General features: G+C 39.4%; 1 protein-coding gene across 1 annotated transcript in view; it reads right to left on the reverse strand.

The window, feature by feature from the left end:
* Positions 1 to 11,376, reverse strand: part of TMEM163 (transmembrane protein 163) — a 93,109-nt gene extending 81,733 nt beyond the window's left edge. The window contains exons 1-2 of the mRNA XM_051810316.1: positions 10,621 to 11,376; positions 5,460 to 5,579 (exon numbers count right to left, since the gene is read on the reverse strand). Of these exons, the coding sequence (XP_051666276.1) occupies positions 5,460 to 5,579; positions 10,621 to 10,777 (277 nt within the window). The 5' untranslated portion in view covers positions 10,778 to 11,376. The remainder of the gene's footprint in view (positions 1 to 5,459; positions 5,580 to 10,620) is intronic.
* Positions 11,377 to 24,256: the final 12,880 nt, after the last annotated feature.

The raw sequence follows: 24,256 nt of genomic DNA on the forward strand, positions 1-24,256 counted from the left end.
TATTAATAGTATTATTATGATTCACAGCTGTGCCCAGGATATACTAAGTACTGTGCAAACATAAGGGAAAACCCACTTATATTTAATTTTTCAAGCAAGAATAGGAATGGCTCACTGAGAAAATGATATATTCATCAATAAATTAATATAGTCACTCCCCATCTCAGTTGTCTGAGCGGTATGTCTGAGATGAGGAGTGACAGATTACATCAATACATCCCATGTGAGCATCCAGAGAATGACACCTTTGATTGCTCAATATTTGTCCCATGTAACTTCATTTGCATGCACCAGAGTAGCATAATAGTGGAGGAAAATCAGCAGTTGTCCTACAGCTAACCCAAATGAGACTTTATGACTCAATGTCATTCCAATGAAGAAAGTGGACCTGCAACCACTTCCTAAATTTGTTGGCATTTATATCTGTCTGTTAGAATCTGAATTAGCATGACGCTTTACTCTGAAAGTAAGACCTACCCTGAAATTTTTAAGACTGTGGACTATACATTTCAAACAGAATGCCTCTCTAATCTCAGTATGTGAAAGTTCACTTTAATAAATAATTTTTTAGAGATTAATTCTGAAACACAAATGATTTTGTATACAAAATCAGAACATCAGTGTCTTTTGCATTTATTTGTAATATCTTACCCGTGGCCCAATAGCTAATCCTATAATAGCAAATACTCCCACCTACAGAACTGTATGTACCAAGCTTCCACCTGAGATACTCTACAGATAAACACAATTCACCTTATCAAGACAACAACACTTACTTACTGCACCAGACTACCAGGATATGACCTCAAATCATGGACCTATTGTTGCACTCGAGTTTTCAGCTATTTCTACACAGCTAAACTTTAAACATGCCTGTGGTGATCTAAAAGGAGTGATCTCTAAAGCAAACATGCAGATAGGTTGGACAACCTGCTGTGACTTCCCCAGCACTTTGCCAGCATCCCAGTGCCACTCCCTGGGATGATCAGCACGCAGGGCCTGGCCTGACCACACTGGGATGGGCTGTCTGCAAGCCCTTGACAAAGCTCACATTTACAAAGGCACACATTCTAAATCTTCTCCAACTACAAAGAGAGCTTTTAGTGCAGAATTTGGCCTGTACATTGTTTTGATATATTGATATGACCACTCCATTCACTGTGAAACCATTTTAGCTAATCCAATAAGGAAGATGAATGAACACACTGCTTTCGGTGAATCAAGTCTCCATAGGACAAAAAATAGCAGACAATGGGTTTGTTCTCTGCTTTGACAATATTATCAAAGCAGAGCAGAAACCAAACTGGAACAGCAAAAGCTATATTTGCATATTCTTTAAAATTACGTTTTAGTAACGTCAATGTCAAGAAACTAATAATGGGTTTCAAAACACCAGAGTTCCATTCCACCTGCAATAGTACTTCATCCTCAAATATGATTCTGAAACTAGACTAGTAAGAACCTTTAATACTGCAGCTACAGAAAGAAGTTATAGTTGTAATTATGAAATCACTGCAGCCTTATACTACACAGACACAAACTGCAAATAAAAAAAAACAAACCAGAAAGATGTTCATGTTTTATCATTCTTTTCTTGTATTATTGTAAATCAGAAACAATTATATTAAAATTATTATTCCAGTACTTCCTTGGAGTGCTACGGAATAATCTAATATTCATTTCAATAATTTTTATCCTGCTCAGACTCAGTTTATTACTATATATTTATAACAATGTAAATCCACTCTTGATGGGAATTCTACAAGCATGAATTTTTCAGGCAGCATTGAAATGAAGAGCAAAATTAATTTATTCACCAGGTATAGATTAACATTTGATCATAAAAGTATTGCACAAAACCACAATGTCAAAAGATTCTGAGAGCACCTAACTCTCAGCCATTAAAGACAATACCATAGGGCTCCACTGACCTCAAGGACCTTACAAATTTAAGTCTGTAGAGATTTTATTGAAGCCTTATGCAACCACATGCTGGAGAACAGCACCTCCAACAGCACCCAAAGCCAGTGAGACCAACTGATTGCCACGGTGCAGGAGCTGTGTTAGAGACAGCAGCCGAAACTTCCAAATGGTCTTTTACAAGTACAGTATTTCTGTGGTAAAGTTAAGTTTATTAAGTACCTGATAGTAAGAGATCTCTTCTTTCAGCTAAGGGGAAAAGCTGATTTCGTGGCCGGTGCAAGTCCTACTTCTCAGTATTAGTGAAAGAAAGATGACAACTTCACTTTCCCTTAAGCACTCCTTCTGCTCCATATCCAGCCTAGCCTAGCTGAGCTTTCCACATCCAGAGCACAGACACAGTTTGATGTATATACCAGCGTCCAAACTCCTATATTCTGGTGTTTCAGGCCACAAAACACCCCATCCCAGAGAGAATACATAGCATACACCCGTTTTATAGAGGTGTATATAAGTATGTCATAGCTTGAATTTTTGCACCTTACAATACACTGCACACAGGTTCTTTCTAATAGCAACACACAGACAAAGCAATGGGGATGTTATCACTCTCTACAACTAACTGAAAGGAGGTTGTAGTGAGCTGGGGGTTGGTCTGTTCTCACAGCTAACAAGTGACACGAGGAGTGGAAATGGCTGCAAGTTGCTCCAGAGGAGGTTTAGATTGGATATTAGGAAAAATTTCTTCACTGAAAGGGTGGGCAGGCATCAGAACAGGCTGCAAAGTGGTGGAATCATCATCATCTCTGGAAGTGTTTAAACAACATGTGAATGTGGCATTCAGGGACATGGTTTAGTCATGAAGGTGGTAGGGCAGTTTTAATGGGCTCAATGATCTTAGAGGTCTTTTCCAGCCTTAGCATTCTATTATTCTATGATATCAAGCCTTGTTTGCCATAGGTCAACCATTCCAACTTACTCTAATGATGGAAAAGCATAGTGTTGGAAGAAACTAGACTAGTCTTTAAAGGAAGGATGGTGAGTAGACCATAAAAAAAGGAAAGGAAGTCTAGTTACAAACACTTGGTTGGAAAAGCAGGCTCCTGAACCACTTCCCTACTTTCCACATCGGCATCACTCCTCTTGGTATTCTTCTTACCTTTCATGTCCTCCATTTCTTCAACTGGATTTATCAAATAACATCAGTTCCCTGGCCTAGTATCTTTACTATATAAAGTGCTGCAAAAGCAGCACCATGAGATACACGCGAAGGAAAGAATTTTGAATCCTGTAAGAGGATAAAATAGAAATTTGCAGGAAGAGAATTTATAGAGGAGTCAGAAAGAGTAGTGAGAATACAGTCCGTGTAGCCCAGCTATTAGCAAAAGATCCTCATTTTTCACTGAAATGGAACATCAGGACTGTATTGCCAACACTTCACCATCACAGACAAGAGGTGAAACGGAAAGAGGATGCTTTAAATAGCAGGTGTTTGCAAAGAATTGTCAGTGTCAGACACCCCAAAGTGACAACTAGTCATTTATATCAAACAGGCAGCATATTGTGGTCACCTGGCACCTCTCCCAACTCATGGACTGGCTAGGGGAACCTGCTAAAAGGACAGCACAGAGGAAGAGAGCAGCCAATGTGAGATGACAAACTGAGCAGAACTTCTGAATTTGCATGGGAGAGCAAAGTGTTTCTAGAAGAGTCACTGTATTTTCCTCAAAAATTAAAAATTTTTAATACTACACAGATGAAAAGCCCTGGCAATGCTTTTGTGGCATGTAAGTTAACTGCCAACTGCCTATTAAGAGATTCCATACAGATTTAATATATATCTGTGAGCTGATTCCTCTTCTATTCTTCATAAATTTAGCTTCTGCCATGGGGAAAGATACATTCCAAAAACATCATAATTAGTCTACTACTGACAGCTGATTTCAGTAGTTCAGTGCCAATCCCCTCCAGCTGAGTAAGCAACCACAGTATATCCAGGCAGGGACTACATACTTTGCTGGTTTTTTTTCTCTCTAAACACTAACAGAGTCCCAAAAATAAGGAGGGGGGGGAAGAAAAATAAAAAGAAAAAAATAAAAGGTTTCAGAAAATTTCTGAAATCCCTAACTAATCTTACAAAATGTTTTAAAAGATCCTTTTAAAAGAAAGCATTTTAGTTATCTGTATTACACTTATGTCTTGCAACCCTGACAAATGAAAATGTAAAATAAAATTAAGCCATTTCACAATAAAACTATAGTGTTAGTAGGTAACAAAATTATTTTGTAACACTGTACTTACTTTTATGTTGCTTCAGTAGCAAAGACAAACTACTGTATTTTCATGAAGCAGAACAAAATGGAAACTTGTTTAGTTCTCTTGTTAACATTACAATTCTTTACAGTGTCAGATTCTGTTTTTAAGTGTTTCTTCTCTTTTTGCTTATTTTTGAATCAAGTTATTGTATCTGTGTTTCTATACAAATTGCTCTGAGTAATATATGTTGAGTTTTCAGAGACCATTTGGTCAGATTTTAATAACCTCTCCTGGGAGCTGACACCAACTTCCAGCAGCAGGTCATACAATGCAGATTAGAATAATAAAAGACATGCTGCTGTGACTTCAAAAAAAAAAAAGGAAAAATAATGCAAGTCTGTCTTTATCAAGCTTGAGATTGATGTTTTGAGACTTCTTTGATGTCTCCTAGATGGAGCTTTCCTTTTGTTTATATAAACACATGAATTCAGTCACTTCTGATTTTTCCTTCTTTCAAACAGAGAATGTGCCACTGCAAAGATTTTGTTCCAGATTCCACACTTCCTTTTGTCTTTAATGTGTTACTTAATTGACCAAGATAGAAAGCTTGTATTCTACAAATTGGCATTGAACTAAAATATATATTTACACAATGTTGCTTTTTTCCCCAGTTTTGAAATAATAGTAATATATTTCCTTTTTTTTCCACACAGCTTTGGTTTGGGTTTTTTTCCACTCAAATTATTTGTGTAAAGGTAAACTAGAAAAAAATGCCTTGAAACTTTTAGAAAAACACTGGTCTAAAAAAGAAATTGGGATTTCTCTTCCAGATTAGTGTTGTCTTAAAGTATCTGTCAGTGTAATACAAATAAATTTTATATTTCTCCCTTAAAATTCACTATTCTTTATTATAGTTTTCCCACTACAAATCCCAAGTGGATTGAGACTTGTCATATTTGACCCCTTTGGTTAAAAGCAACCCACTGCATAATGATTTTTTACACTATTCTCTAAAATGAACAGTTCCACATGCATAAATGCTAGCAGGAAGCAATGTCTCCCGTTTCTTTCTCCGACCTTCAACAGCCCTATCCTCTGCAGAAAAAAGCCAACAGTTTTACTAATTTATAAGCAACATGCAGACACAGGCAGTCTAGAGAGAAACCTCTATAGCAGCTGCAAAGAAAAAACATAAGAAAGCTTCCACAAAGAGAGAAATTCTGAGACCAAAAGAAAAACAAAAAGGAAGAGGTGTGAAGATTTAAAATATTCCCAATACTCACTGAAAGCCGCCACGGCAAGAGCCAGTGTGACAATAATGGAGACCCAGGAAACCCACAATGCCTTCTTTCTGTAGCTTTGAGCTTCATGAGGTTTTAGCCTTGTACTGCTTTCTAGTAAACCTGATAAGCAATAAGCAAAGAGGGTATGAACAATACATTGCTCCTTTTAAAAACACAGCTGTGTTAGTTCAGCCCTATATTTACATATATTTCCATTCTATATTACATATAGAAGCAATACAGAATCAAATCCTGCTCACATTATTAAGGCTGAGTGCTTGAGGCCACCAGAAACATGCAAGTAAGCAAGAAAAGCACACTCAAGCTGTTTTGATTTCACACAGAACGACCCACATATCAATCACTTGAAAGGAGCACTGCAGTTGTAGGGCAGTGGCAGGAATTCACACCACTTAACATTTTCCACCTGTACATCTACACAAGAAATGGCTCAGTCCTGTGCTCATTCAGATCAAACCTTGTATCAGAACTCCAGGATCCTGAATATAATTAACACAGGAGAGAAACTCGTGCTCACCAGTCTCTGTGGAATAACCTCCTGATGCACAGGGATACACTGCACGTATTGTGCATGGAAGTAAAAGCGGGTAAGCCTTAGAATGAAAGCGGCTGCAGCTGAAAAAGCATCTTGAAGTGTATTGTCCTTCATTTGAGGTAAGAACACATTCCCATCAGGGGCTAAGTGAGGAACTAATTCTGTCCTTACTGCAATCAGTGTAGAAGTCTGTTGAACACAAAGGAATGCGGTTGCTTTCTCTCTTTTTTGATGATTTTAATTTGTGGAAGTCTTTTGTCCACTCATCTTAAATCACAGAGAATGCAGGTTAAAAATAAATTAACAGTATTGTCTGGTTTTTATTCTCTCAGTCTGAATCTTAGGCCACTTCTAAAATGCATGCAGTCTTTAGATATTTGTCTTCTGTATATTCCATTCTGATCCTTTTATGTTTAATGTATTCAGCTCATTTAAAACATACATTCTTTTTCACTAGCATGTTCCAGCTCAAATCTGCCTAACTGGAGAGAACACCTGATGGCTTTAAGCTTCTTAATTAATTACTCCAAAAGATGTGGATGGTTCCTCTCAGGTGATGAGCACTTTTCAGAGAGATTTGCCTGCACTGAATGCACTGAACCGGGACACTGGTTTAATAGCACAACTTTCTGTAGCTGGACTAAGGGTTGAGAACAAGGGCTCTGGTAAACTCAGCATCAGATCAAAATGTAACAGTGGACTCTGTTATTATCCTCACCTTCCCCAGTTTTCTCTCTGATGGATATAGCCACTTTCAAGGCAGGAACACCTCATCAGGTTCTCAGTGTCCTGGATCCACACCGTGTTTAACCAAGTTTATTAACCTTAACAGATATTAATTTCAACTGACTTTAATATACTGGCTGAAAACTGCCATGGTTTTGGAATCAACTCAGAACTGAATCAGACATCTCTGCCTTGGGGGCAGCAATGTGTCAGCAGAGGGGCAGGCGTCCAGGGGTGGCAACAATTTGAGCCATCAGATTTTATTCTGCCACTTGAAGTCTGTTGAAATTACTGGTTCTAATCCTAGCATAATTGGTGGGCTTCATGCTGCCTTGGGAAAACGCTTCATGCTTTTTACACCTCAATTACAATAAAGCAGAGAGAGTTTCTTTTCAGCAGTTCAAAAAGCCACTCCGAGAATTTCATGCTTGTACTGTGTTCTTAGAAAATTTAAAATATCATCATGCTTTTGTGCTATACACTTCCCCCTTTATGAATGGAAAAGAACCTGCAAACTTGCATGCACCAGGCCCTACATTGAAATGATATCTGTTTCTTATTATGAGTATTCTTTCTTTGTTTAATACATGAAAACTGGCAGATGACAACTCTGAGAGGTTTGAGTCTGTTAGGGATAGCACTGCACAGCTATTTCTCACATGCTTGCCTTCATTTGTGTGAAGAATTTTTTTTCCCCTAATGTTTGGCCTATCTTCTGCTACTATATATAACGATGCACAGTTTAATTGCTATCTGAGGTAATTTAACAACACATCTTGAAATAAAGGAGAGATTTCTGCTAACACAGCCATAGAGAAAACACGTCTTCTCACATTTTGTGTCTCCACCCCTCTTGTCCCCTCCCCAAACCAAGGATTTTAAATAATGGCCCAAAATTTGATGGAACGTAAAGCAAAGTAGGTTTTCTTAGCCGATTTTGATTCTCAACATTTCAAACCTCAAATAAACACACATCAGAATGACAGATAACCTCACCTGTTTCTCTCTTTAAAGACATCCTATAATTCACGTGAGCTACAGCTCACTGTTACCTGGGAAGTCCAACATACGTTGTTGATATTTAAAAATCAAACAATACCCTAATTAAACTGAGGAATGTATAATGAGCCCCACAACTAGTGTAGCACTGCTGATTACTATTCACATGTCAAGCACGTGTCCAGTATGACAGAGACTGTGATCTTTATAAAACTGAACCACTTCTGCCATGTGTGTGTGTGTGTGTGTGTGTGTGTGTGTGTGTGTGTGTGTGTGTTTCCCTCTGTCTCTCAAAATGGCTGGCATATTCTAGCTGTCAGGGATGTGATCCCTTCCTTCCTAAAATAATTCACATAAATTTTCTCTATCTAAAATTTTCCACCCTGAGAAAGATCACATAATTCTTACGAGTGTCCTAAAGCTGGCACAGAATAATACAGACTCATTCACATGACTACCAAGCCCACAGCATGAAAATCATTTAGAAGCAACGACAGCTCATTAATTTACACACAACATAATTCACAAGGTAAACCACCATATTTTTTCCACGGACCAAAAGAAAGCAAGTTTCAAGCATCTACAGGAGGCTGAAAGATAATCTTTCAGTACGACCTGCATTGCTAAAAAAAAAAAAAAGAGCTGGCACCTACAAATAAAATTCCTCCACCCTGAAATTAGCAAACTGAGTAATTTTATTGCCATTAATTTATTTAGCACATGGATATCCTTAAGGTATAGAAAAGATGATGAACTGGTTAAATCCACTGGATTTTTACTTTGTCTTTCAGTATCTTCACATATTAACAGATTTTCTTCCCATAAAAAAAATCAGAAGGAGAAAAAACCTGCCTAACAGTTGCAGAACACAAGCTTGGCATATTTGTGAAGTGATTCTAGGATATTCTTTACCATATGCTGACTTACCAGAAGTACTTTTCTATTTGGCTAAGGGATTATTTTAAAATGTCAAGCTAGAATTTGTGGAAGAGATCGGGCTAATAAAAAAACCCGTTCATCTAAGAATGTTAATTCAGGGACACAATACACAAAATTATCATTGATTTTGGATCTGGCTCTTGAAGAGCAAATATCTTGTTCCAAAATTTAGGGTTAGTTTTTATTTTTAGCAAACATGGAAGCATCATCTCTATAACTGGGTCTGCTATGATTCATTGGAAAGGATCGTAAGAAAAAGTACGATCTGAAAGGACAGACTGTTAACATTTTCAACAGGGACAACCTGCAAAAAGCATACCAGATTTTTCTCTACAATGACTGGGAATTATCCTGGTACATGGAATCAGTGACTACAGAAAAGGCTAAAAGAAAGCTTCTGCCAGGGCTGTAAGAAGAGCATGAAGGCAAAGAAGGAAATAAAATCAGCAGCTTTAGTCTCATCTCCCTCATAGAAAGAGATAGTTTAGGAACAACAGGCAATCTGGTATTATGGAATTACCCTTATTGCCAAAAGGGACAGATTTTAACTTTCTCTCTGTCATACTGGGCACAAATTAAAAATTTCTGCAATCAAACTTCCATGTTTGAACTATAATCAAAATTCCTCACTCCCATTATTTAAAACAGGAACCAAAGCCTCAAATTGTCCTCAGGTACAATGTCTGTCCTCTGCCTTTGGTGGTGACAATGAGGGTACCCCTTGATTAAGGGCTGTCCCCAGCCCCAGCATGACTGAAACCTGTCAGGAAGGTGGTGATTGCTATTCCCTCTTACTTCTCTACTTTGTGTCTAGGATTTGGAAAGCTGGGAAAAGAATGGGAGATAGAGGGGGTAACGTGTAGAGGGATTATGGATGAAGACTGAGAACACAAAAAGGACTCTGGGGTGCTGAAAGCAAAATGAAAAAGCAAAAAAAAAAAAGGCAACAGAGAGGCTAAGGGAAGCCTGTACATGAAATAAAAAATGGAGACAAATTGTGTGGAAGAGGAGCCTGGAGGCGGTGTGGAGGACAGGGCAATGGGGTGGGTTAAAATGGCAGCTGCCTTTGTGGGCGGCAGGTACGTGAGTGCCTTACACACCCTGAACAGATGTCCGAAATAGGTGTGTTTGGATAAATGCGCAACACGGTCTGGAAGCAGGCAGCTTCCCACCCCTAGTCAGGTATTTAGGTAAATAACAAAAAACGAGTTATGTGGAAGTGCGATGTATGGCGGGGGAAGAGAGACAAGGCGTGAGACCAGTGCCCCGACTTCAGCCCCCAGCCTGGCTGGGGTGGACCCCCCTCCAAATACGCCCCGATGTGCCCCTGCTCGGGGTGGTGGCTGCGACCGGGCAGGGAACCTCAGCGGCCAGGAAACCTCCGGCCCTGCCTGGCCCTGCCTGGCCCTGCCCGGCCCTCCCGGGAGCACTGGGAACACCGGGGGCCACCCGCGCCCCTCGCCCGGGCTCTGCCTGTGGAGCCATGTGCCGCCGGCACCCGCTCCCCCGCCAGGCAGGCAAGTTTCCGGGCGAGGTGGGAACAGCCACGAATAGAGTTTATAAAAATACTTCAAAGCTGTCGCGGAGCGCTCGCACGGGAGCTAAAACGGGGAAAAGCTCCGAGGGCGGCGCGGGGGTGTGAAGTGAGTGCGGGAGCGGTGGGCGGCCGGGGGCGGTGGGGTAGGAGGAGAGCGGGGCTGGAGGGGGCAGCCCGGGGGGCTGGAGCCGGTGTGGGGCTGCCAGGGCTGAAGGGGAGGGTGCGGGCAGGGATGCTGTGCCGGAAAGAGGAGGGCGCGGGTCCGGGAGAGCGAGGCGAGAGGGTGTTGCAGGGAAGGTGTCGGCAGGGCTGTCGGGGTGGGTGTCAGGCTCCTCGGGACGGAGGGGAGGTGACGGCCGAGGGCAGCGCGCAGGGAGGCGGGTGATGGACGGACGGGGGCTCACCTCTGTCCTCCAGCCCCTCGCTGAACTGCCCGCTCTCCCCGATCCGTAGCTGCTCCTGCTGCTGTTGCTCCCGAGGGGGCACCGGCGGGCTGGCGCCGGGAGGCTGCACGATGGCGGGGTCCGGGGTGGTGTCCAGGGGGGCAGCGGACGGCTCCATCTCTTGCGGGGCGGCGGGAAGCGGCCGGCGGCTGTGGCAGCGGAGCGAGGAGAGAGCGGAGCATCCAGCCCGGGTGCGAGCCCGGGGAGAGGAGGAGACTCCGGCTCAGAGCATCAGGGAAGACGAGGGCAGGCAGCAAACAAACTCCGGTTGCTCCGCTCCCCACGGCCGCCTCATCACTGCCCGCGCCGGCGGCGGAGAGGGGCAGGGGGGGAGCGGTGCCGCCTCCCGGCGCTGCCCGTCCCCTCCCCGCCCCAGGGAGCTCCTTCGGCGGCGGGAGCGGCTTGGGAAGAGCGGGAGACTCGTCAGCCTCCCCTCGCCATGGCAGGCTCTGCCGCCTCCTCCTCCTCCTCCCGGAGCCTTAGAGGGAAGAGCTGTCCAGGGACTGTCCAAACCCGGAGCCCTCCCGTCGCTCCCGCGGGCTGCGGATGCGGGCCCTGCGGAGCGAGGCTCCGTCCGCCTCGCCCTCCCTCACACAGGTAAAAACGCGGCTCCCCTTTGCCGGGGGTTCGCTCATTCTCCCTCTACCAGAGCCCTTTTTCGGGATAAGAGTAGAATCACCTCACGTTGGCACCTCTCAGAACCCCCAGCTCTGGCGCTCTGTGACACAGCCTAAAACTGTCCTAGAACATACTGAAGCATGGAATTACAGCTGGAGACTTGCTGGCGTTCAGGGCTGCTCTCAGTTCGCTCACCTGCCTTTCCTAGGGCTACAGAAGAACATAGGGACAAAATTAAAACCTTAGGTGCACAGAAATGTTTTCTAAAAATGTAAAATTTTGCAGCTAAATCTGTGCCAGAGCTGCTTGTTTCTTCTCTGCTGGTTTCTAATGACTAGATAGAGAGGTGCAAATAAACAAAGCCTTCTTTGTGCTCGCACAGTCTCCCAGTTCATGCTTACTGGCATGCAGATAAATTGTGAAACTGCATCGTGTTTTGACTTGACCCTAGGAAACATCAGAAGACAACTGGGCATTGAAGCCCTGGTCCTTGGGTGATATGTAGGGATATAATCCCTATTTAAATTATATTAAGATCAGGTTGCCCATCTCTTTTGAGGAATTAGCAAATTTGGGGAATATAGAAAGGCCAGCTGGAAATTAATATTTATGCGAGCATAAAAGGGACATGATTTTATAAGTTGTCAGAATCTTGTTGATATCAGCCTTAAAGAAAGTTTTGTAGCAGTTTAGTAATACCTGTTTGGGAATAGTCAGTGCAACAGTACTACCAAAATGTCTTAGTTTTAAAAAATGCCTCTTAAAGCTGTATACTAACCTTCAAAACCTTTTCAGCTGTATTTTAAACCATTAATTACATAAAAAAGTAAATGTAAGGAAATATTAAGGTGAGTCACATAGAATACTGGCTTAGAAACTAATAGGCATTCTGGCAACCTTGCGGAATTGAGATGGTTGTTGTGGTGTGAGGGATTGGTGTTTCCTTTTTACTTAATCTTATGATTTCTTTGCATGTAGTCTACCAAACCTACTAGATGAAATGTTTTGGAGGTCTTCATGCCTCTTGCCTAAATTTCACCTTCACCTTTAGCTATCCTACCCTGCTTTGTGATCCCAGAGCTCTTGCTCTTCTAGTTGGATGAGCATTATTATGAATATAAGCAATGCCAAAAGTATTTTCTTTTCCCTCAGGAAATGGATAGTAGATTACAAATTGCCTATTCAATGTTAGTGTCAAAAGAGGTTCGTTCACACCTGCATAAGTTAACACAAGTGAGTTCTTTTGAGGGAAGTGTTGTTCAGGGCGTTGGGCCGAGTTGGGAGGGGTGGAAATTAGTAATTCCATAAAAAAAGACCGTGATTTTTTAATGGGCTGTTTATTAAGCTCTGGTGACCATGAACCTGCAAAATACGAGAGCAGATGGATGACGCAAGTGCATGTGAGAGGTGAATGAAAAGTAGAAAATATTTACCTTTTGTTACTTACCATAAAAATAGATTGCCATATGTATCTGTGAAGTGAGAATCCTTAAATGAGTAGAACTAGTTTTTTAACCTGGTCAGAGACAAGGGACTGGAGATCAATTCCTTTTCAGGAACTGGCAGGATACAGAAATGTTTGGTGAGTCTGTTTGGAGAGACATCCTCCCATACACGTGCAGCCAGTACGAACCATGAAGAGTCCCTTGAAATTGCTGCAACAGATATAATGCTCCCTAAAGCAATTATTGCAGGATCCTTCCTCTTTTAGGGAGATAAATCCATATCTGATCTCCATATCTGATCCATTCCAGTAAGAACTTTCTTATTCCTTGCATAAATGAAAAATTGACTAGTGACTCTCATTGAATGCTGCTTCCTTTCTATGAGTTTCTCGAAGCTATTTTGGTATTCTTATAACTTCCAGAAATCAACCCAAGAGGAAAGTGCCTGGAGATTCCTAATTCCATTTCTTTAAAGAGAGGTCAAAAGAGTAGGTTTCCAAATGATCAAGAGGAAAATAGAAACTATGAACACCAAAGCACAAGCTTTAAACTTTAATGTGTTTCTTTTTTTTTTTTTTTTTTTTAGTTGTCCTCAATTGCTGCTCTTATATAAAACTGTGTCTGGCAGTGACTGCAGCTGTCTCTATTTGTATAAATGCTATAGTGTTCAGGCTATAGCAAAGAATATGAGGCCTGCAAAGAGTCTTAGAGATTTTTTTAAATGAGTCTCTTCAGTGCTTTCAAACATAGCCCCATGTGAGAAGGAAGATAGACTGTATTGAGCAAATACAAATTCGAAACATTAAGTAGATCCATAATGAAGGGCCTTTCAGGTCAGACCATTATCTATATAAACGAGCTACTAAGAAGCAGAGAAACTGCCACACCATAGCAGCTGAAAGCTGGTTTCCAGCACTGCCTCTTACTCTCATGACACCTCTTTCACTCAAACTCTGTTCCACTGGACAAAGACATATAGCTGGGTTTTTAAAGACCTGCATCCTGTTTTCCAGCCCTCTCAGACTTCTTGTGTAGGAAACCTGTAGGCAGTCAATGAAGAGAAAAATACCTCACTTTAATAGCTATATTATTAAATTATTTTATTTCTTGGCCCCTCATACCTCCCTTTGTTGGATATGAATAATGAGAAGTCAAAATCAATTTTTAAAAGAAGAGCTATATCTCTGGATTTGATCTAACTGGACTTACATCATCCTATGTTCTGTAGCTGCTACAAAATTAATACACACTTCAAAAAATTTGCTCCCAGCTGGAACTGCCTGTAATTTCCATAATATTTTGACTTTCAGAAAAAATTGATTCCAAATAGGATGGAAGTCTCATGCACCACAGCAATCAGCAACAACAGAAAGAACTTCTTTTATTTTCTTCATCTGGATTGTCTGTGGTCTAGTTTTGCTGTTGTTATTTGTGGTGGGTTTTTTCTTTCCTTTCTTCCTTCCTTCCTTCCTTTCTTCCTCCCTTCCTTTCTCCTTCCCTTCCTTCTTTCCTTCCTTCCTTCCTCTCTTTCTTTCTCTCTCCCTTTCTCTGTTCCTTTTCTTTCCTCCCTTCCTTTCCCTCGCTTCCCTTTTCTCTGCTGAAAAAATGAAAAAAATCAATCACATTTGAATTTCTGGTTTTCCTTTTCTTCTTAGGGCTACTGACTGGAATGTTTTCACTTGAATTGGCAGAACACAGTGGTGCACTCAAAGGCTCCTGAGAAGGAATTTTGCTTGATTCCATTGACATTAACTAACCAGTGTTCCATATTGACCATCACCTTAAGTGCAGCACTTACGTTGAGAGCACTCTTGCACATTTGGAAAGGGCTGGTCAGCTGCCCTCGTGATTACTTTTTAGTATGTTGAAAGGCACAAGAGCAAGATTATGTCATTCATCTTGGTTACATTTCATACAGACACAACATAAAACTGCCTTCTTTTGGCAACAAAATACTATATTTGTCACAGGCCTTGTGTTGCAGTATCAGGGAATATTAGTAACTCAGGATGGTTTCTTGGTTTGGTCTATCAGACGTTTCATGGTTGACATTAAAAAAAAAAATGCTCACTTTCTTACTTCATCAATATGCCTTTCATGCAGTTACAGCAGGAGGTTAATGGCATTCCCATTCGGTTCCACAGGAGGCACACCTCAAACAAACCCAGTACTGAACAGGCAGCCATCGGGCCCAGAAAGGTCATCCCTCAGATCATCTTCAGTGTTACTGCTCTAGGACCAGAGTTTGAGACTGAGTTATCCTGATTTTCCTAGAGGCAACACCTTCCAGTAAATGTTTATGGTGTTTAAACGCTCTGCTAGTTTGCAGTACAGCTGCCTCTTTGTGTCTGTCTCTGGATCGGATAATTCTTTGCCATTTAGATACATGTCCTACTCTAATGAATAGATTAAATATGACTCTTTAGTGATGAAAACCTCTAGATTCTCTATTTCACAGCCTGTTTTCATGAACCTATTTGTTTCTTTTAATAGTCCCTCAACCATCTTGTGCAAGGTTGCCTGCCATAGTTTTCTTCTACAAACAAATACAAATTAGGCTACATGTTGTAGGATGTTTTTTTCCTTTTTGTTTGTTTGTTTACTTGATGGCATATAGGCAGATACATATTTTTCTGTTGTTTGTAGCTTATGTGTAGCCCCACAGCATGTTCAGTGGTCAACAGGATGAAAATACCAGGTTCTTTTAACTTAGTCTAGATAATTCTCAGCCCAATATTAGTCACCCTATTTTTTTTAATTTAAAATAAAAAATAATGTTGATCTTAGTGCAACAAAACTGCATTAATTTTTAAACTGCAGAGCATGCTTAAATTATTATCCAATGTATGTAGGTCGTTTAGTGGTTTTCTCTTGCACTGGGTTAAATAGAGTTTAAATTGAAATCATCTCTCTTCTTGGCATTTTTAGACTGAATATTAACTTGGGTCAAAAATAATCAGGATGTTATTTTGAAAGAAGAATATGATAATTCAGTATCTTTTCCTTCAGGCTATGAAGAAGTGCCTATAATATGATTCTCAGAGAAAAGAGCATGAGGTGACCTTGGTAAGTAATTGATAACACCTCACATAAGCACCTACTTTTCCTGTATACAATGTTATTGCAGGATCATATTTACAAAAAATGCCACAGCTAGCAAGAGCCACAAGCATGGATACATTCCATTGTGGCAACAAAGGAGGAATAAAAACATAGAATGCAAAATATGTCATATTAAATTGAGCAGAAGATCCTGAAAAAGGTTCTTCACGGTGAGCATGTCCCAACTATTTTAAAAACTGCTCTTAATTCAAGACAAAATTGCTCTGTAAATATGGGAAACCACAAAAACTAAGCTTATTATTTTGTTCAGAGAAAAATTATGCAGTCATTCAAGACTACATGTCTCTATTCCAAACAATGTTATTTCTTTATATCACTGAAGACATTTCGTTTCCAGATTTTATATGACTGAGTAAAACTGACTTATTCGACAGTGGGTTTATTTCATTGTTAATATTCACAAGCATTGAAGAGGAATGGAAGGGAACATTAATTTTAAAGAGGCAGCTACCTGTTACTTAAGTAATAATCTTCCTCTTTTTTACTTTTTATTCCTGCTTCCCATGTTATGTGGAGAGATCTTTCTTCTCCAAGTGTGACTCTAATGGATGACAAGAATTTAAGCAGCTGAGATTTCTTTTGTGCATCAAAGAAAAGAAAAAAAAGCTAGGAAATTTCTAGGAAGCAAAAGTCAATATAATTTTGTAATAAACTTATCCAATTACTTATAATTACTTGTTAATTCCTATCCAAAAGCATCTTAACAACTAAACACTTCCAATGTATGTGCATAACTTCATGTTTTCTCACATTAATTTTCAAAACACTATTTTCCATTAGGTTTATATGGTTAAACATGAATTAAAGTGAACTACAGAAATCAAAAACCATTCTTTTTATCCCATTCAGATTGGATCACTCTTCCCCTTGCCAAGCCAATGCCCATTTCTCCTCATGCACCTGTCTGCTGAGAACTTGTCCTATCATGTCAGACCTAGGGTTTGTTAAAAAGGCTGCTTGAAAATGTAGATGTACATTTGTTTCCTAGTCAGGTTTGACTCCTGCACTCATGAAATATTTATAGTTTATAAATTTAACCTTATGCATTAAAGAAAAAAAAATCAAGTCATAATCAGTACCTTGAAGGTAATGTAGGGATTTAATGAGAAAAGAGACTAGCTGCATTTACCTATGGGATTTGTCTATGTCAGAAAAGAGATGCAACAGGTTAGGTTTTAGAGGGAATAACACTCAACTCACATCTATTTTTTTCTTCCCATATTTTGAACTCTAATTTCTGATTAGGGTTATTGTCTTGTTCCTTGGCACTTAGTGTCATCTGCAAAAGAATATTTTTTTTATCTTGTTGTCTTTTTATCTTTATGAAAAGGTACTGTGTATTTGAGGAAATCACCTTTCTACTAATCTATAGCAATAATATTTATATTGTTTCTGCTCTGATGTTAAGTAAGTACTCCCCGGCTCACTTTTTCTGGAAGTTGTCTGATAAACTCTGTGATATAATAACATTTATGTGTTGTTTTGAACAGCTAACCCACATTGTTTTGTGAATTGGAAAAGAGAGTTTTACCCTTTTCTTATGTCAAATAAATTGTAGCTGAGTGTTTAGCTCTGATGATCACGGGAAGTGTTTGGAAAAGGACTGATAGCCACTGCCAAAATGAATATTTTGTAAAGCATGTTCTTCATAACCAGGAAACTATACACATTTCAAAGTGTGCCAGTTTTGGGAGCTTTTTTACATCTTCTCAAGCAGATGTTTGACACTTTAAATCAAACTCTTCTAAGTTCTGATGGCCATCAAATTTCTAGTACCCAGTGGAATCTGTTACCCACCTAATGTTCTTTGTCTGATTGATTTTGTTGGGTTTTTTTGCTGGAGGAAATAGAATTAGTTTCCTGAGTCCTGGCATACAATCTGTGTTTGAATACTTCATTTCAATGGGAGATGCTGTGAGTAAAATAATTAAACTCTTCAGATAATAATTTTTTGGAAGAGGTAAAAATAATGTCAACAACATATAGAAGAGTTCTAATGGATTTCTGCATTCTTTATTCTCATAATTGTTTCTCATCCTGTTAGACAGGGAATCACATAATTCATGTCATTCTTTTTGTAAGAAATGGGAACCATTTTTTTGTGGAATTCAAAGCCAAAAGTTTCTCCTGTATTGCAGCCAGGCCTTTCTCTGCATGTACAGCAGTAGCAAAAGCAACAGATCTCTATAAATATTGACATTTGTCTATCCATAGTGAATGATGTCTGATCTGGATTTATAGAAAAATGGATAGGATGGTTGGTTAATAACCCCATTAAAACATTTACATTACATTAGCAGTGATAGAGTTGAGCATGGTTACTAGCTTTTGCTAATTTTACAAGGAAAAGGAGCATAAGAAATTGGGAAAAAATATTCTTTGTAGAATGAAGAGTATTAAGCCCACTTCAAACTTCAATTGTTTTTAAATTTGAATTTTACTGGTTGCTTAAAAAGACATCCATAGGTGAAATTCGAAATGTCAGTAAAATTTTGAACCTCTGCTGCAATAAAATTGTCCTGTAACCAAAAAGGAAGATGGAGATGTCAGTCGTATAATTTAATTGGACTATGATAAAATTCAATTTCTGCTTCTTTTAAATTCTGTCTCAAGCTTTCAATGATGCCTAGAAGTCATCAGGGGGCAGGCAGTCATGTAGTAATGCAGACAGCTCCTTCTCCATCATCAAGACTACACATATTTTCAGTATCAGGGTGCAGGGATGCTTCAATAGTCCCAGAAATTTCACTTAATTTTCACATCCTTCTATTAGAAAATGCATATTTTAAGATTTTTTATTTTATTGGTAAGGTTTATATACTTGGATTAATTTTTGCTTTATCCACTGACTATCACAGCTGTCACTGGACTGTTCAAGTTGGGTATATTTATACTTATAAATTTAGTCAAACTGAGACAATATCTATAAATAGAAGTAATATGTTTTATTAAGCCAACTGGTTTAATTAATTTCCAATTAATATGCTCAGAAAGTGTAGCTAGGTACACAGTCTTCATGACTTCAGGAAGGGTTTGTATGTCCAAAAGGGCCTGTTTTCTTCCCTTCCTTCTTTAATTAAAAACCTATCCACAGACTTTGTGTTATCTTTGTACCAAAGTGTCTTCATTTCATATGTCTGGGGTTTGCCACATTTAGGATCTTGGTATATAATTTATTAGCAGGAGATGCATCACAAAATGACTTTTCAGGCTGAGTCAACAAGAGCCATATTGGGATCAGACAGGGTTTTTTTTGGTTTGGGTTTTTTTTTTCTTTTTTTGGGGGGGGGGTTGCGTGTCACAAGGAAAATAATTTTGTTCCTATAACATTTGAAATTCAAATAATGAGGAAAAAAAGTAAGAGCACTCCACTTTGGTTTTTATTTTAGATGCCAGAATCCCCTCAGTTTCACTGTAGTAGGTTCTGTAATCCTTTGAGACTCAACTCTTGGAGCAGCCAAACACACTTCTTCCATCAGGCAATACTTGGAAGAGCTTATTAGTGCTTGGCTGTAGTTGTTATTTAGTTATAAAATAGACCTGGCTTTTTGCTTCTTGTTTCTTAACTTACACTTCCCCAGCTTTGCTCTGGATAGCACTATCTTGGCTCATTTTTTTGAGAAAGTGATAATTCAGGTCTAAGAGCAGGTTAATTCAGCAATAAAGGGCAAGTGCTGTGTTTTTATGAAGGTAAAATCCTGATGACTAACCCCTCTTGGATTGTTCCTTCCTTGTTCATTTTAGAAGGACAGTTAATGGAGTATATTACTTATCTGATGCCAATAGTCTCTCTGGGCCCCTTATTCTACTCCAAAATCTTTTTATGACAAGCCTATTTCCTTTATCTTACATAACTTTAATTTTTGGTCACTTTTTTTCCTATTTTATCTGCAGATATAGGAAAGTGACCTCATAGTTTTGAAGACTAAGATCATTAATTCTGAAACTCTCAGTAGTTACTGGTTGTTTTTGCTGATGTATCACTAAAGTTCTTCGAATTGACTCCTTTATCAGTTTGTGTAATTCTATTGACCGAAAAATTCAATCTCTAAATGAAATTTAATTAGGAAAGAAAATCAAGAGCATGCCAATTGAGTTATAGTTCTGCTCAAAACTTAATTCAGTATTAAAACTCTTAAGTGGTTGCAACACTACCTAGATTCATATTGCATGGGTTGTCCAAACAGACTTGTTGCATCTAGACTTGTTGATTTTCCCACTAGATGGCATTATGCATTAACTGCAAGTTAATTGCACATGCTAAAGATCCAAAAAATAAGAAATTATCTATTGTGCTCTTAGACTATGCAAGAGTGAAAGAACTGTGGCTTAAAAATCACTTGGCTTACTTCTACCTAACAGCATCCCAACCCATCCTTAATGCCTCAAATATGGATTTACTCAGAGCAATAAAGGAAGTCAGCCATGGCAACAAATACCTGATCATGTGTGCAATGTGCTTTTTAGAATAAAACTCGACCAACCTTTTCTGCATTTAGCATTTTAAGAGTGACTTAAATGCTGCAAATTGCTTCCTTTATGGCTGCATGGCTTCAGCTGAAGTGATAGGAAGTGTCCAAGGTAAAGCTGCAGTGTTGAAGGTTGTTTTTAAATAAAGAGCCCCACATGAGCATATTTTTATTTAGTAGCTAATTCAGGATAGATTATCAGAATATTTTATCTAATATAATAACATCTAACTGTAAGAGGAATATGAGAAGGATTAACCAGTTCAGTTAGCCTGGACCCATAATGGAAAAGCACCCCAGGCCAAGGAAGAACAAATATTAGCTTAGTGTTAAATGGCTGTTAAAACCTTATGGTGTTGGAACACATAATACAAAAGTTAAACTTGTCCTTAAGGTTGTTTCTGAATTGGGTTTTTGTGAGGAGTACAAACCAATGCCACTTGTAAGGACTTACCAAAAGGTTGCCAAAATTCAGGCTGTTCATGTTTTGTATTTAAAACTTTATTTTATTTATGCTACCCCTGATCTTTAATGAACTATAACTTTAATTGCCCTATGCAGTGCATGGCTGTAGGCAGTACAATACATGATTCTTTGACATAGAAGTATTTGTGGTTTGTATTTGCCTTTGATGGTCAATATGATTCAACTGTTTTGTAACACTTCTATGAGAAAATATTACATGAAATATGACATGATAACTGCCTTCAACCACAACACTGTCAAGCTTTTTGGAAGCCTAGGTCAGTAGAGTGAACATCAGGTAATGTCTGTCACCTCCTGTCACACTGATATGAGACCATTTACTTATTCCAACCACCTCAGACTCCTGCTCTGCTCCTGTGAGATGTTGCATTTACCACGTGGCTTTGCTCTCCCCCATTTTTTTGCTATGACCAGAGGGAGACACCCCCAACTAGGGAGAGGGGTGTCTGTATTTGGAATTACAGTAGCATCCTGCAATAGTATCTGGGCTTCTGTTCAGTGACCAACAGCCAGACTGTGAAGGAAAGAGCAGGCAGGAGCAAATACCTGGCAACCAGCTCAACAGGGGATCCTGTTTCATTCCTGGCAGCACAGGTCTCCATAAACTCATGATTCCACAGGACCTAAAAGTAGGCATCCAGACATTGATGTCTGAACATTATTATTTCTGGTTCCCAAAGGGCAAAATATGCTTGCAGTGTATGTGGGTTTTATGTTAGGGAAAAAAATTCAAACGTCAAAGCTCAGCAAACCAATAAAGGAGTTACATTTGAAGCCTCTATGGGAACATAGCACAGGGTCCCTCTTGCTGTGATTGCCTTTGCTGTTCCCTGGCCATTTCCCTGGCAAGCAGGTGAGTGTCTGAAACAGGCAGTGCACAGCAAGTATAGTAATACAGGTGAGAATGAAACAAATCCTGAGATTTTGACTGAACTACAGAAAATCATGTAAACCTGACTAATTTAGGAAGTCATTTAACTACATTTCAGTTAGACTGTTGAAGCACCTACAGACTGCAAGTATGGACTGAGATATAGTTCCATTGAATTAGAGCAACTGGTTTCCTTTTGTTCCTTGAGATGAAAAGATGGAATGTAAGCTTTATTTGGTTAGTAATATTAGAAATTAATTAAAATTAATTGTTGTTAATTGTATTATTGGCTAATTTTAATAAACACATATATTTAATTACTGGGATCCAAAACTTGAGAGCTTCACAAATGGTATGTAATCTTGTTACTACTTAACAGATTTCATGTGAAAAAAGGTAGTGACAAGAATTTCCTTTATTATTTGGTAAGTGGTGAACATTCACTGAAAATCAACAACCAAACCCTAGTATTTGAAGTGTGTGCTCTACATTGTGATCCTAATGGTTGTGCTCAGGAGATTTTAATACACCCAGTTGTTTAAGAACATACAGCAGAGATGAGCAAGCGTGCTAGAAAAACGGATATTTGGAGCATGTATTTCCTTTCTGTTCCTGAAAAAGCTGTGTTACTAGAGACAAAGGAATTTTAAAATACCCATCCAGCAACCACTGATTTATATCAACACATACATTCATTACAAACCCACACTACTTAGCAGCAGCTCAGCCCAGTTGTGCTTTGACATTGCAGAGTCAGCCACAAGAGCAGACGGCGCGAGCCTGCGTCACTTCCCACAGGCAAAATCCATTGGGATCGATAGGGAATAAGTGCTCTGTGTGTACATTGCAATCACTGTTTGGTGCTCTACTTAATGCACTACAAACTGCAACCTGTAGTATCCACAGTGAGCTGCACAAACATTATCAGCAAATTTATGGTTTATAATGCAGATCTCTTTTTGAGGCACCGTGGGCCAGCAGACACAGTCCAAAAGTGGCACTCCTGCATTTCATTACTGAATCCTGGGAAAGGTTTAGCTCTGATTCCTCATTTAATTTGGTCTGTTTTTTTCAGTGGCTCAAAGCTACTTTTTGAATCACTGCTTGATTACTCTCTTCTGAAACAACTGGGTTTCCTGGTGACTTCAATGGACATTCTGTTGGGTTCAAAATGATTAACTATAACAGAGCTCTTCTAAAACATCTGAAATTTTTTTTAGATTGTTAAAAAGTTTACAAGAAATATTAGATGGGGGTGAGTGGCATTGTCCTGAAGGGGAAAATAGATCTGATTTAGGAAGAGGCTTTGTTTATGAGCTTCACACTCAGAAGTGAACACAGATGTTTCAATGTGTCTGCAGTACAGTCCTGGCTGTAGTCATGACCAAGAAAGTGCAAATTTCTTGATCTTTTTTGGCAAATAAAAGAAAAAAATCAAATTAGTAAAGCACACTTAAACATAGCCAGGAAGCCATGGGTCTTTTTTTAGTACTTGTGAAAACAATTGTTCATCCTTGGAGGATGTTGTTAAATTCCAAATGTCGGAATAAAAAAAGAAAAAGACAGTACCTGCCTTTTCCTGAGAAGAAAGCCAAGTATAGTGGTTGAGGAAAGAATTCAAGTTGCAGTGTTAGTTCTACATACAGCAGCAGTTGCACTGGATGAAGTCTTTTTGTCTGGATTTTGTATGGCACAAATTGTAAATCAAAGTGCACCTTACAGGCTTCTCAAAGAAAAGAGGTTTGGTTTTTTAAATGGGTAGCATGATTGTTTGGCCATGACCACAGTACGAATTTACTGTAACATTTTTGAAAATACATGCTTTAAGACTAACTTGGTGAGGCTAGGGCATGTGGAACCAAAATGACTCCTCAGTCAAGTCCCTGAGTTACAGTGTGAGTCTTGAAACCATTCTTTCTGTGCTCTCTTTGTGTGCATATAGTTGCTGGTGGACCCCGTTGCATGTAAATTTGAGCAGGACTGAGGTGAACACTCAGGTGCAAATGCAGCAATTGGCACTTGCTCAGCTTAGTAGTGTTACCAAATCTAGTGCTCCTAATGTGTTTTAGAGTTAAGCATGAATTTTAATATTTATTAGCAAACATGAATCAAAACACATTTCCATTTAGAATAGAACCTTCCCCAGGAATGGCAAACTGAAGGTGTCTTATTGGGGAAACAAATTTTCTTAGAAGCCATGGTAAAAATGTTTATGAGTAATGTTTATGAGAAGAGCCAGTGCAGCAGGTGATTTTCTTTCCTGTTCCACTTGTGGAAGTTACAAGCTAAAATAGAATGGTCAGAACTGGATGACTGAATTCAGTCTGGTGTAAGTCCACCAAATGCATTGAGTAGAAAACTCAGTGATGGATTTGGTTTTAATAGTTATTTGTAAGAATAACAAGGATTTACAAAACTTTTCCTGTAGCTGAAGCATTATTTCCAGAGAGGTTCTGTGCTATTAGTACACAACCTTTTGTTGCTTGGCATGGCTGATTTGCTGAAGTAATCCCAGTCCTAGCCACTGTCATGCTGGGGCTTGAAATAAGTGGGCACAGCAGCCATGTATGTAACTATGCTTATTT

This window comes from Manacus candei, unplaced genomic scaffold (assembly GCF_025592945.1).
Source record: "Manacus candei isolate 608988 ecotype Guabito, Panama unplaced genomic scaffold, ASM2559294v1 h1tg000077l, whole genome shotgun sequence".
Lineage (NCBI taxonomy): Eukaryota > Metazoa > Chordata > Aves > Passeriformes > Pipridae > Manacus > Manacus candei.